The sequence below is a fragment of the Octopus sinensis genome, linkage group LG26 (genome assembly GCF_006345805.1).
Source record: "Octopus sinensis linkage group LG26, ASM634580v1, whole genome shotgun sequence".
In the NCBI taxonomy this organism is placed as follows: Eukaryota; Metazoa; Mollusca; class Cephalopoda; order Octopoda; family Octopodidae; genus Octopus; species Octopus sinensis.
In genome coordinates, this window is record NC_043022.1 from 16,919,428 (window position 1) to 16,933,224 (window position 13,797).

Below are 13,797 nucleotides of genomic sequence, written 5' to 3' on the forward strand. Positions count from 1 at the left end.
ATGAACAGACAGACGGCTGGCCAGATGGATGGATAGATAGACAAATGGATGGACGGACGGATAGATAGATAGATAGGCAGTTGGCCAGACAGATGGACAGATAGACAGACAGACGAATGCATACAGAGATAGACAGATGAACTGTCGGACAGAAGGAGAGACAGACAGACAGAGAGATGGATGGATGAATGGTTTGAGAGATAGGCAGATAGATAAATAGACAGATGGACAGAGATAGATGAAGAGACAGACAAAAGAAAGAAGTTTATGAGAAAAAGCCAAGACCAACAAATATATAAAATATTAAGTCAGACAAGTAAAATGTGGTGGAAAAAAAGCATAGAAAGATATGAAATGTAAGAATAACGATCAAAGAATATGTACAATGAAAATAAGTGAAAGGAATAAGAGAGATCTAATATGTCAGGCTATATGCTTTATCAAAGAGAAAGAAATATGGTAATACCATTCGCATGTGGTATTTCCGTTACCATAGAACCAAACTATTTCCTTATGATGTTCTTAGGATTCTGATAAGCAGCACCAATTTCTCTTTCAAAATTAGAGAAAATGCTGAATCTCAATATCATTTACATCCTGATCTGATCTCACCACCCTAACACCACCAACAATGTTGTTGTTTAACTCCAGGACATCTTGGATTGAACAGACAAGTGATCAATCTCACACCTGTCACAAACATCAGGTCTTGTATCAAAACATAAGTATACCCTGGACAGCATAATCTTTCGTTAATTGATTCAAGACAGATGTCTGGCTGATATTTTTACCAAATCAAGTAACCAGGTAGAGGCTCTCTTCTGAACCAAAAGATCATCCTCATTTGATGTCCCATACTTACATGGGTCTGTCTGTCTGTCTATTTGTCTAGCTTTTCCTGTCACCGACCCTAACCTGTTTTCAAGTAAGGTAAGATTCACCATGTCCAGACAAGCTTTACACAGAAGAATGGAAACAGACAGCACCACTTTATGTCAGTGATGCTCACTTACAACTATTATGTGACATCAAGATAAAGATATAATACACTACACACACACAAACGTGTGTGTATGTATATATATACACAGGATGTGATGGGTAAATTGTTGCCATTTTATATTTTTAATTTCACACATGCACATTGTTTGTTTTTGATTTTGACAACTACACAGTATAGCAGGGTCAGCTGGGCACCGTCTTTGAGAAAAACAGCACTATGACATAATTCCCTCTGCTAGAAATTTGGAAACATGCTGTATTGCTTGGCATTCACACCGGAAGCTCGAATATGAAAATTTCAGAGTACTTGGGTGCCAATCTAAGATACCAAGAGTGATAAAAATCAAACATCCAGTCAACGTCATGGTGTTTGGAGTGATCAACAGTGATGGCAATGTTATGCCTCCATTCATCTTCCCACATGGCCTCAGACTCAACACGGAGGCCTACATCAAGTACCTAGAGGAGGTAATGCTCTCCTTGATCAAGAGGGTGGCTGCTGGAAGACCCTATGTCTGGCAACAGGACTCTGCACCATGCCACACAAGCAGGGGAACCCAGTCATGGCTGTCAGACAATTTCTGCGACCACATCACCCCTAACATCTGACCATCTAATTCCCCCAGACTGCAAACCCCTTCATTATTATATATAGGGTGCAAAAGACCAACAAAACTCCTTGTGACACCAAAGATGAACAGGAGGCAAGAATTATGGCAGCATTCACCAACTTAAACAAGGAAACTGTCCAGAAGAGTTGCAGGAGATTCCAAAGTCGTCTGGAGGCTGTGGTTGAGGCCAAAGATGATTTTATTGAATATATTTACTCTCTTGCATTTCAAGATGTTTGTATGGAATTTTGGTAAATATATCTGTTAAAATGAGATGTCAATGTTTTTTTTCATTTTTGGGTAATTTAGACAACAGTTTAGTCACTGCACCCTCTGTGTGTGTGTGTGTGTGTGCGCATATAACAGGTTTTCACATAATTTCTGTCTACTAAATCCACTCACAGGGCTTGGGTTGGCCTGGGGTTATATTAGAATACACTTTGAACTGAAGACAACAGAAAAACGAAAACAATAAAATAACAAGAGTTGTCACATGACCATGTCATATGTGATGCATTGATGAGATGTGAAACCAGTTACTTTTAATTACTGAAAGACTCGTTATCACATTAATCAAGACTAGTTGCTATAATTTCCTTTAAATCACATCCTAAAGTCTTAAACAAGTAAAAAGATAAAAGATAAAGGATTCTATCCATCTCTTTAACTGAACTGCTAAGTTATAGGGCAGCAAAGAAACCAAATCTGATAGTCGAGAAATAGTCGAAGACAACCACATACACAAAGACACACAGACATGATGAATATATATAACTCATTAGTAACTCAACGAACACTGTGAAATTCCTGATATAGATTTGGTGACAATTATATCATAACCATAGATGACATCAAATAGCCTAAACGATGTAAGTGCTTTAATAGGCATACAACAAGACATATACCCAAAGTCCAAATAATTACTTTATATATATATATATATGATTGTTAAAGAGGACATCAAACGTTAAGGCAAGGCTCAAGTCATATGCATTATTATTAATTTTTCCCAATAATAATAATAATGTATAGGACTTGAGATGTTTGCCTTGTCTTAATGTTTGTTCTCCTCTTTAACAATTATATATCCGTTAAATCAAAAATCTGCAATGGCTCCATAACTACCATCTCTGCTATAACCTTGGAGCCCTAGTACAGCATTTACCTAGCGTACCTAATCGTTTAGACCACCTGTGAATTAAACCTCCATACTTTGTATGTGTGTGTGTGTGTGTGTATATATATATATATATATATATATATATGATTGTTAAAGAGGACATCAAACGCTAAGGCGAGGCTCAAGTCATATGCATTATTATTAATTTTTCCCAATAATAATAATAATAATGTATAGGACTTGAGATGTTTGCCTTGTCTTAAAGTTTGTTCTCCTCTTTAACAATTCTATATCCGTTAAATCAAAAATCTGCAATGGCTCCATAACTACCATCTCTGCTATAATCTTGGAGCCCTAGTACAGCATTTACCTAGCGTACCTAATCGTTTAGACCACCTGTGAATTAAACCTCCATACTTTGTATGTGTGTGTGTATATATATATATATATATATTATATATATATATATATATAACCAAAACCCAAAAAATTTTATGGGTAATACCATAAAAAAATTCTGGTGCATCTAAGTACCATATTCATTTGAATCTAAATTGTTTTGCTGAAATTATATATATATATATACATACATACATCCCATCTACCAATCCATTCACATGTCAGTTTGAGGCTATAGTAGAAGACATATGTATGTATGTATCTAAATATGTGTGTCTTTGTGGCTGTGCTTGGCAACCGGTGTTGGTGTGTTTACATCCCATAATGTATTGGTTCAGCCAAAGAGACTGAGGATTAGAATAAAATAAGTGGTGTTGATTAGTAAGTTTTTCAAGGCAGTGCCCCAGCATGGCCACAGCCTAAAGACAGAAACAAGCAAGCAAATGATAAACAAGATATAATATATATATATATATATATATTTATATGTATCGTCATGTTGGACTACTGAAATTGACAAGTTTTTTTCATTTTCTCTCTGTTTATTTTCTCTTATTCCTTTCTGCTGAAGAGCATAGGCTCGAAATGTAAAAGAATTTTCCATTTTCCCAAGCATCAAACTAATACACCTGCTTGTTGTTCATATACCTGTCTTTTTCTTTTGTTTTTCTATAAATTTCAACTATATATATATACATATATATACACACACACACGACCTGGTCATCAAGGTAGGCCGAGAATGTAGGGGGTGGAAAAAAACTAGATGTAGAATAATTGAGAGGAAAGAAGATAATGACAATGAGAAAGTAAAAGAAAGACTAAGCAGAAAGAAGAGAGAGAGAGAGAGAGGAGACAAGAGAGAAAGGAGATGGAAAAGAAAGAAAGCGAGAAAGAAGAAGACAATTGAAAAAGAAGCAGAGAGATAAAGACTATAAGAGACATGATTTGATAGAAAAGTTATAGAGAGAAAAAAAAATAGATAGATGGTTGTGGAGGGGGGGAGAGCTGGGGAGAGAGAGAGAGAGAGAATGAGGGAAAAGAAAAGAAGGAAATTGCGAAAGAAAACAAGGAAGAAAAATAAGGAAAACCAAAGAAAAGAATTGTTTTGGAGAATTGCAAAAACACAAAATAAAAACACAAGAAAAAAAACAAGAAGAAAATGAGTTTGAAAGTCAGACTTACCATTTCCATTCCTTGCCATCTTTCTTGAAGACGGTAATGGCAGTTTCAAAGGACAGACCAACGAGGGTAACAGCCAGGTACCAAAACCTGAGGTCTTTGGTTACGTCATAGAGTCTCCAGAGAGAGATGAGGCCGTGACACGCGAACAGCATGCGTACGACGATGGCACGCACTATAGTCAAGCATCCCATACTGGCTGCTAATGGCTGTGTGATGTGGTGGGGGCAGGGGGGTGGGAGTGGTGGTGGTGGTGAAGATGAAGATGGTTGTGGTGGTGGTGGAAGTGGCGGTGTGGTAAGGTGTCGGTGGTGATGTTTACAGTTGTAATGGTCGCAATAGTGGTTGTGGAGAAGGTGGTAGTTGTGTTTGTAGTGGCTGTGGTGGTGGTGGTGGGTGCTGTAGTTGTTGGGGGAGGGTGATATTAGACAAAGTAAAAGAGATGATAGGCAGAGAGAGAGAGAGAGAGAGAGAGAGAGAAAAGGGTAGATGAAGAGAGAGAAGGTGGGGGAGGTAGGAAGAGACTTGTTTTGGGGTGGATGGAGAAAATGCTGGGTGTAGGGAGAGGGAGGGAGATGCCGTGAATGAAGAAATAGGCGGTGGAGAGATGAGGGAGAGAGAGAGTGAGAGACAGCTGAGATGAAGATGGAATGGGGGAGGGAGGGAGAGAGAGAGAAAAGGAAGGAAATAAAGAGAGAGTAGCAGGAGAAAAAGGGGGGAGTGAGGTGATATGAAGAGAAAAAAGAAACAAACCAGGAGTGGGTAGGAGGTGGGAGTAGAAGCAAGGAAGGGAGCAGAGGTGTATGTGGAGGTGAGAGGTAAGGAGAAAAGGTGAAAGGTCAAGTGATGAAGAAGAGGAGAGAGAGGGGGGGAAATGAAGTAGAAAGTATAGAGGGGGATGAGGATAAGGATGAGGAAAAGAGAGAGAAAGAGAGAAGAGGAAGTGAGGGGGAGAGAAGTGTGGAGAGACTGCAGTGGGAAATGAAGAGAAAGAAACGAGAGGAGATTGAGAAAAAGGGGAAAGAAAGAGGGTCAGTGTGTGTGTGTGTGTTTTAGAGAAAGATGAGGAAACAGAAGCTAATAAGTGATGGGAGAGAGAGAGAGAGAGGAGAGAGGGGTGAGATAATCCAGTAAGAGAAATTTGAAGTCCCAGTCAACTTGAACTGTTACAACACATCAATATATATACATATATATATATATATACATGTGTGTGGTGGTGGGGAGAGAGAGAGAGAAAGAGAAGCTATGAGTGTGTGTGTGTGTTAGTGGTGTGAAGTGATGGAGGGGGAGAATGGCAGAAAAGGTTTGCAGTGGCAGGAGAGATGTTCTGTGGGAAGACAGAGCAGGGATGAGTGAGAGAGAGAGAGAGAGAGAGAGAGAGAGGAGGAGAGAGAGAGCGAAATGATGAGGAGGACCATGCTTACAAACAGCCCAGCATCAACTCTCCCTCCCTCCCTCCACACACACACCCCTCTCCTGTCCAGCTCCACACAACTGTTTGCCTGTGTTTTCCTACCTAGGAACTCCTCCTCCTCCGCCACCGACACACCCACCCTCCTACCCATATAGCTTACTTCTTCCACAATGTCTACCAACAACCATTCTATTTTTTTTTTAATGCAGAACTGCCACCCTCTCCACCCCACCCCCAAACCCCACCAAAAGCTCTACACGTGTGTGCGTACATGCGAGTGTGTGTATATCCATGTGTGTGTGTGTGAGTGTGTCTCTCTCTCTCTCCTCCATTCCGTTAACTCTTCCTCATTCTTCAAAGTGTTTCTACGCCTCCCCAACCTTCCCCTCCACCGTTTCCATCTTCCTTTCACTCTCCCTCTCCCCCTCTCTCTCTCTCTCCTTCTCTCTCTTTAATCTTACTTTTTTCCTGTTCGTTCTTATCTCTTCTTGAGCTGTGGGTGTACACACACATACATCCACACATATATACAGACATCCACACACACAGATTATATATATATATACAGGTATAAATAAATATACATACACATATTCAGATATATATATACACTCTCACAGATACATATATATGTACGTATGTATCTAACATGGAATATGTAGGAAAATATGAGCATATATGTGTGTGTTTGTAATGTTTGTATTCACATGTATGTGTGTATGCATGTGTGTGTGTATATATGTATATATCCATGGACAACTCACACACACATGTATGTACATATATACATACATATATATATACATGCACACACACACACATATATATATGTGTATATATATGCATGTATATTACTGTTTAACATGTAAAGAAAAAAAATCTATGTTACTAAAAATAGTTGAAACAATTGATAAAATACTTTGTGGTTGCAGTTGAAGGTGGTGGTCGTGGTCGTGCTGTTGTTTGAGAACTATATATGTGTGCATTTACATATATATATATATGTAGAAACACTGCCAGATCAGACTGGGCCTGGTGCAGCCTCCTGGCTTCCCAGACCCCAGTTGAACCGTCCAACCCATGCTAGCATGGAAAATGGACGTTAAACGATGATGATATATATATATGTACATATATACATATACACATATATATGTACATATATATATATATATATATATATATATATATATATATATATATATATATATATTTATTTAATTATTTATTTATTGAGAAAAAGGAGGCAGTCAGAATTTTGGATAATTCTTTATTAGCGTTTTCATTCATTTATTGAACTTGTCAGACAAAATCATCTTCATTTTTGTCTTGACAAGTTCAATAAATGAAGAAAAGTGTTAAGAAAGAATTATCCAAAATTCTGCCTTCTTTTTCTCAATATCCAATATTTGTCCACCTTATACACCACTTCAAACACCTTCATCTTACCATTTCTTCTCTTATATATACACACACAGAGTGGCCAAAAAGTAGGTTTACAGTTATTGAACTATCTCTTTTGCATTCATATATTTACAGCTTAGGCCTTGATTATAAAAAAGATATGGAATCCTTATTCTCTGCTAATTTAGTTAATTTTGTCAAGCTCCCTTTTCAGTTTGTAAGATAGAAATTTAAATGTAATAAAATGTTTTAAAAGAAATTTAAAGTGCCTATGTGATCACTGAAAACCTACTTTTGGGCCACCCTGTATATGTGTGTGTGTGTGTGTGTGTGTGTGTGTGTGTATACCCATGCCCACACACAAATGTAGGTGTGACTGTAGGGTAAGAAGTTTGCTCCCAAATCTCATAATTTGAGGTTCTGTTCCACTGTGTGGCACCTTCAGTAAGTGTCTACCATAGTCCTGGGCCAACCAACGCCTTGTGAAAGGATTTGACAGACACAAACTGAAACAGGTCCATCATATGCATATTTGAGTGTGTGTGTGGGCCTTATGTGTTGTGTGTGTGGGGGGGCCTTATGTGTTGTGTGTGTGTGTGTGGGCCTTGCCTTGACATCGCATGACAGTTGGAAGCAAGCGTGACTTTCATGCAAGCATTTTCAGCAAATTGCCATTATAATTACACAAAGGTTGTAGAAACATTATATCTAATTGCAACAACAATTAGCTGGATTGCATCTGTGCTCTGTAAAGCACCGAATACCTGTTTTCTCTTGATTATTATCGTTAGTAGTAGTAATAGTAGTATTTCTATGACTTGGCCAGTATTCCTGGAGTGGAGTGTGACACCCACAACTGACCCTGATCCTGTGATTACGTGTCACACTTCACAACACCTTTTATTTGAGATAGACAGGTAGGTAGGTAGGTCGATAGATAGATAGACAGACAGACGGACAGATAGATAGACGGATAGATAGATAGACAGACAGATAGATAATTGTTAAAGAGGACAACAAACGTAAAGGCTATACCCTTCTCATTTCCCCTATTTCTCTCTGATGACAGAACATCCTATACTCTGGGATATCCCAGAAACAGCTGGAAGACTTTGCATTTTTCCAATAATAATAACATCTATGACATGAGATGTTTGTCTTGCCTCAGCGTTTGTTGCCCTCTTTAACAATTCTATATCTGCCACATCAGAAATCTACAATGGTTCTATGACTCCCGTCCCAGCTACAACCTTGGAGCCCTGGTAATCCGTTACAGCACTTACCCAGCATAGATCACCTGTGAACTAAACCCCCATATTTTGTAGATAAATAAATAGATATGTATAGTATATATATATGTGTGTGTGTGTGTATATATGAGTGTGTATGTGTGTATATGTGTGTGTGGTGTGTGTGTGTGTGTGTGTGTGTATACCCATGCCCACACACAAATGTAGGTGTGACTGTAGGGTAAGAAGTTTGCTCCCAAATCTCATAATTTGAGGTTCTGTTCCACTGTGTGGCACCTTCAGTAAGTGTCTACCATAGTCCTGGGCCAACCAACGCCTTGTGAAAGGATTTGACAGACACAAACTGAAACAGGTCCATCATATGCATATTTGAGTGTGTGTGTGGGCCTTATGTGTTGTGTGTGTGTGGGGGCCTTATGTGTTGTGTGTGTGTGTGTGGGCCTTGCCTTGACATCGCATGACAGTTGGAAGCAAGCGTGACTTTCATGCAAGCATTTTCAGCAAATTGCCATTATAATTACACAAAGGTTGTAGAAACATTATATCTAATTGCAACAACAATTAGCTGGATTGCATCTGTGCTCTGTAAAGCACCGAATACCTGTTTTCTCTTGATTATTATCGTTAGTAGTAGTAATAGTAGTATTTCTATGACTTGGCCAGTATTCCTGGAGTGGAGTGACACCCACAACTGACCCTGATCCTGTGATTATGTGTCACACTTCACAACACCTTTTATTTGAGATAGACAGGTAGGTAGGTAGGTCGATAGATAGATAGACAGACAGACGGACAGATAGATAGACGGATAGATAGATAGATAGACAGACAGATAGATAATTGTTAAAGAGGACAACAAACGTAAAGGCTATACCCTTCTCATTTCCCCTATTTCTCTCTGATGACAGAACATCCTATACTCTGGGATATCCCAGAAACAGCTGGAAGACTTTGCATTTTTCCAATAATAATAACATCTATGACATGAGATGTTTGTCTTGCCTCAGCGTTTGTTGCCCTCTTTAACAATTCTATATCTGCCACATCAGAAATCTACAATGGTTCTATGACTCCCGTCCCAGCTACAACCTTGGAGCCCTGGTAATCCGTTACAGCACTTACCCAGCATAGATCACCTGTGAACTAAACCCCCATATTTTGTAGATAAATAAATAGATATGTATAGTATATATATATGTGTGTGTGTGTATATATATGAGTGTGTATGTGTGTATATGTGTGTGTGTGTGTGTGTGTATAATCTTCTTTTGAAGTGCGTCTCCGTGTATGCATGCAAACGAACTAACTAAACGAATCAACATTGTGAATTTATTTATGACTCGTAACTTTGATAACGAGACTTTGATAATGAAACTAGTTTATGTCTGTGACGACCATAATTAATTGATTTAGAGAAACACGAGCTGTTCTGATTGCAAAGGATATCCAAAGAGATACGCCCTACCGCAGACGGTCTCCCACACCTACCGGAAGTGTTAGATTCGATATCAGTGGCAACTCTAAAGACACAGGATATTGGTTAATTTTTGAGTCAGGAATAAAAGAGAGACAGGGGAAGAGAAATGATTGATAGGTTTCCAAATATATCAATTATTATTTAGGACCTCAGTTCTGTTGATGTGGCCATCACTAAAGAATCGGTTTTAATGGTGCTTAGTGATTCCTGAAGAATTTACACAGGAGGAATTATTCCGTTGTTTCCTCAAATTTCCAAATGACTATAGTTCTGTATTTCCCCCAAAACACCTGATGCTGGGGAATATCTGTTGGTGAAGATACTTGTTTAAGGTTAAATATTGATTTCTTGACCCTTTTTATCTTTTATCACTTACTTGTTTCAGTCATTAGAGTGCGGCCATGCTGGGGCACCACCTTCAAGAATCTTCAACCAAATGAATCCACCCCAGTACTTACATTTTTTAAAGCCTGGTAGTTATTCTATTGGTCTCTTTAGCTGATCTGTTAAGTTACAGGGGTGTAAACATACAAACACCGGTTGTCAAGTAATGGTAGGGGACAAACACACACACACAGAGGGTGTAATGGGTAAATTGCTACCATTTTATATTTTTAATTTCACACATGCACATTGTTTGTTTTTGATTTTGTCAACTACACAGTATAGTAGGGTCAGTAGGGCACCGTCTGTGAAAAAAACAGCACCAAGAAGCAATTCCTTCTGCCAGAAATTTGGAAACATGCTGTATTGCTTGGCATTCACACCGGAAGCTCGAATATGAAAATTTCAGAGTACTTGGGTGCCAATCTAAGATACCAAGAGTGATAAAAATCAAACAGCCAGTCAACGTCATGGTGTTTGGAGTGATCAATAGTGATGGTGACCAAATGCCTCCATTCATTTTCCCACACAGCCTAGACTCTCAACACAGAGGCCTACATCAAGTGCCAGGAGGTGTGGTGCTGCCCTGGATCAAGAGGGTGGCTGCTGGAAGACCCTATGTCTGGCAACAGGACTCTGAACAATGCCACACAAGCAGGGGAACACATGAATACATTTACTCTCTTGCATTTCAAGATGTTTTTATGTAATTTTGGTAAATATATCTGTTAAAATGAGATGTCAGTGTTTTTTTTCATTTTTGGGTAATTTAGACAACAATATATTTACTGCACCCTGTGTGTGTGTGTATATATATATATATATATATACACACACACACACACACAACAGGCTTCTTTCAGTTTCTGTCCACCAAATCCACTCACAAGACTTCGGTTAGCCGAAGTCTATAGTAGAAAGCACTTGCCCTAGGTGCCAAACAGTGGGATTGAACCCAGAACCATGTGGTTGGGAAACAAGTTTCTTCACCTCACAACCATGCTTGCACCATATATTATACATATATATAGATATATATATATATATCATATAGGTGTATACATATAATATACACATTACATATAAGTATAATGAATATGATATTCATAAATATATATGTAACAGATACATTACATGTAATGAATAATATATACATATATGCATAACACACACAGATATAAAGTAGGGGTCTGTATATATATCATGTATGATTTAATATAACATACGTCATATGTAATGAAAGGGTGTATATTATAAGGTCTGCACAATATCCATGGCAATATGGGTGTGAGTAATTTTATACATTTATGTATGCATGCGTTTATGTGCACACTTATATGTGAGTGTATAAGTGTATATGTTTACAGCATATGTGTGTGTGTGTATTAATGAATATACATTCCATATGCCGATATCCTAGCATATGGAATATGCCATGATACTGTGATGTGTCAAGTAAGAAAGGTGTTAAATAGTGTGTATACATGTATCTATATTATATATATATATAAATATATATATATGTGGGCATATGTATGTATGTGCACTTTCATATATATATATATATATATATATATATACATATGAGTATATGTGTGTAGACACACACACAACTATACAGTATATATATATATTCATGTGTGTGTATACACCCTCACCCCAACCAAAGCTGTAGTCAAGACAGAGTTTGTGAATGAGTGAGAAGAGAAAGAAGAGAAGTGAATGAAAGAAAGACTACGATGGAAAAAAAGAGATAACGTGAGATGAAAGACAGGCAATGAATGTGAAATGAGAGGTGAATGTTGGATGTTAACACATCTACAACTGTTGCCCACCACCACAGAGTCACCTTGAGATGATAAAGTAGACACTACTATATGGTCGTCCAAGCTGCTAGAAACAGTAGCAACATTTTCATCAACGTGCCTTATTGTTTTCAAAAAGAAGGGCATACACAATAGTGCAGTCCTATATATACTTGGGGTTTCATAAGGTGCTGCACAATCATCAGTGTGTGAATTATACATCTGATGTCTTGCAAACAACTTGCACATGCAAGTGCTACCAGTTAAAAGCTCCGTATACCGGAAGCTAGTAAGTGTATGGGGTCATCAGGAGTGAATGCACGCCGTTTCGGGGCCTACCTCTCGACGGCATCAATGCGCACTGGCCCCCCTCAATGATATGAGGCCCTGCTTGCTAGATCAGCTGGTTATGAAGAACTCAATATACTTCTAGCCATCGCTCATCGTCTCTTTTTAACCATTTAGACATTTGGTTTATGCTGTTTCATATCACCAAATGGCTGGAGTGGGATAGATTTGATCAGTCACAGTTGAAAAAACAACCACTGAGACTCCACTACCTCCAGGGTCTCAACTGATAATTAAAGACACACACATTATACAAGTAACATGGCTTTGTAAAGTGGAACACAGACAACAACTGGTGCTTTCTTGTTGACAGTGGCCATGTATCTCCTCTGCATCAATCGTTATATATTTATAGAAAAACAAATGACAAGGACAGGTGTATGAGTTTGGTGCTCAGGAAAATGAAAATGGTTTTTGTTTCAAGCCTACACTCTTCATTTATATATATATATATATATATATTCAACAGGCTTCTTTCAGTTTCCGTCTCCCAAAACCATTTACAAGGCTTTGGTCAGCCCAAGTCTATAGTAGAAGAACCCAGAGTGTCACGCAGTGGAACTGAACCTGGAACCATGTGGTTGGGAAGTAAGCTTCTTACCACACCTGCTCCTATATATATATTATATATGTGTGTGTGTAGGTATATATATATATATACACACACACACACATATATGTGCACACATGTATACACACCTTTGTCAACACATACATTCATAAATACACACACCCATATACAGTGCTGACTGAAAAGAACAAGCCCCTTTTCTTTGCCGATTTTCTTCTCAAGGATGTGGCCTGAGAAAACAAACAGTGACGTTCCAGTGAGGAAGAGAGAAAACACACGAAGAATGTACGTAAGATGCTGGGGTCGGTTGGTCAACACTGATCTCTTTGTTAATGAGTTATGTATGGAGGAGGTCATTGACTGGGTAGGGTTCATTCTTCATTAATCTAGACTCCAACCAGTAGGATCTATTCTACTAATGAAACAATCATTATGTATTTCTACAGCCACCAACAGCTGTGAAATATTTATTCCTACACATCATATATATATGTGTGTGTAGGTGGAAGTCATGTGACCTGACCATTAACATAGTCCGGAATTAATGAGGTGGCCTCTGGTCTCTCTTTCATTAATGCAAACATATATATGACTAATAAAGTCATACACACAGACATAAACATTTATGTATGTGTATTTATATATATATATATATCATCATCATCATCATTTAACGTCTGTCTTCCATGCTAGCATGGGTGGGACAGTACCACAAGAGCCAGCCAGGCTCTGTGACTGTTTTGGCAGGATTTTTACAGCTGGATGCCCTTCCTAACACCAACCACTCAGTAGAGTGGACTTAATGCTTTTTACGTGGCACAAGCACA

The 13,797-nt window shown here is 38.4% G+C and overlaps 1 protein-coding gene across 2 annotated transcripts in view; it reads right to left on the reverse strand.

The window, feature by feature from the left end:
* Window positions 1-13,797, reverse strand: part of LOC115224689 (transmembrane protein 26-like) — a 110,729-nt gene that overhangs the window by 62,905 nt on the left and 34,027 nt on the right. Inside the window, exon 1 of one of the 2 annotated variants that reach the window (XM_029795546.2) lies at window positions 4,318-4,621. The exons of the other annotated variant lie outside the window; for it this stretch is intronic. Within the exon in view, the coding sequence (XP_029651406.1) occupies window positions 4,318-4,508 (191 nt within the window). The 5' untranslated portion in view covers window positions 4,509-4,621. Of the gene's footprint in view, window positions 1-4,317; window positions 4,622-13,797 lie in introns of those variants that run through there. 2 annotated transcript variants of the gene reach the window in all.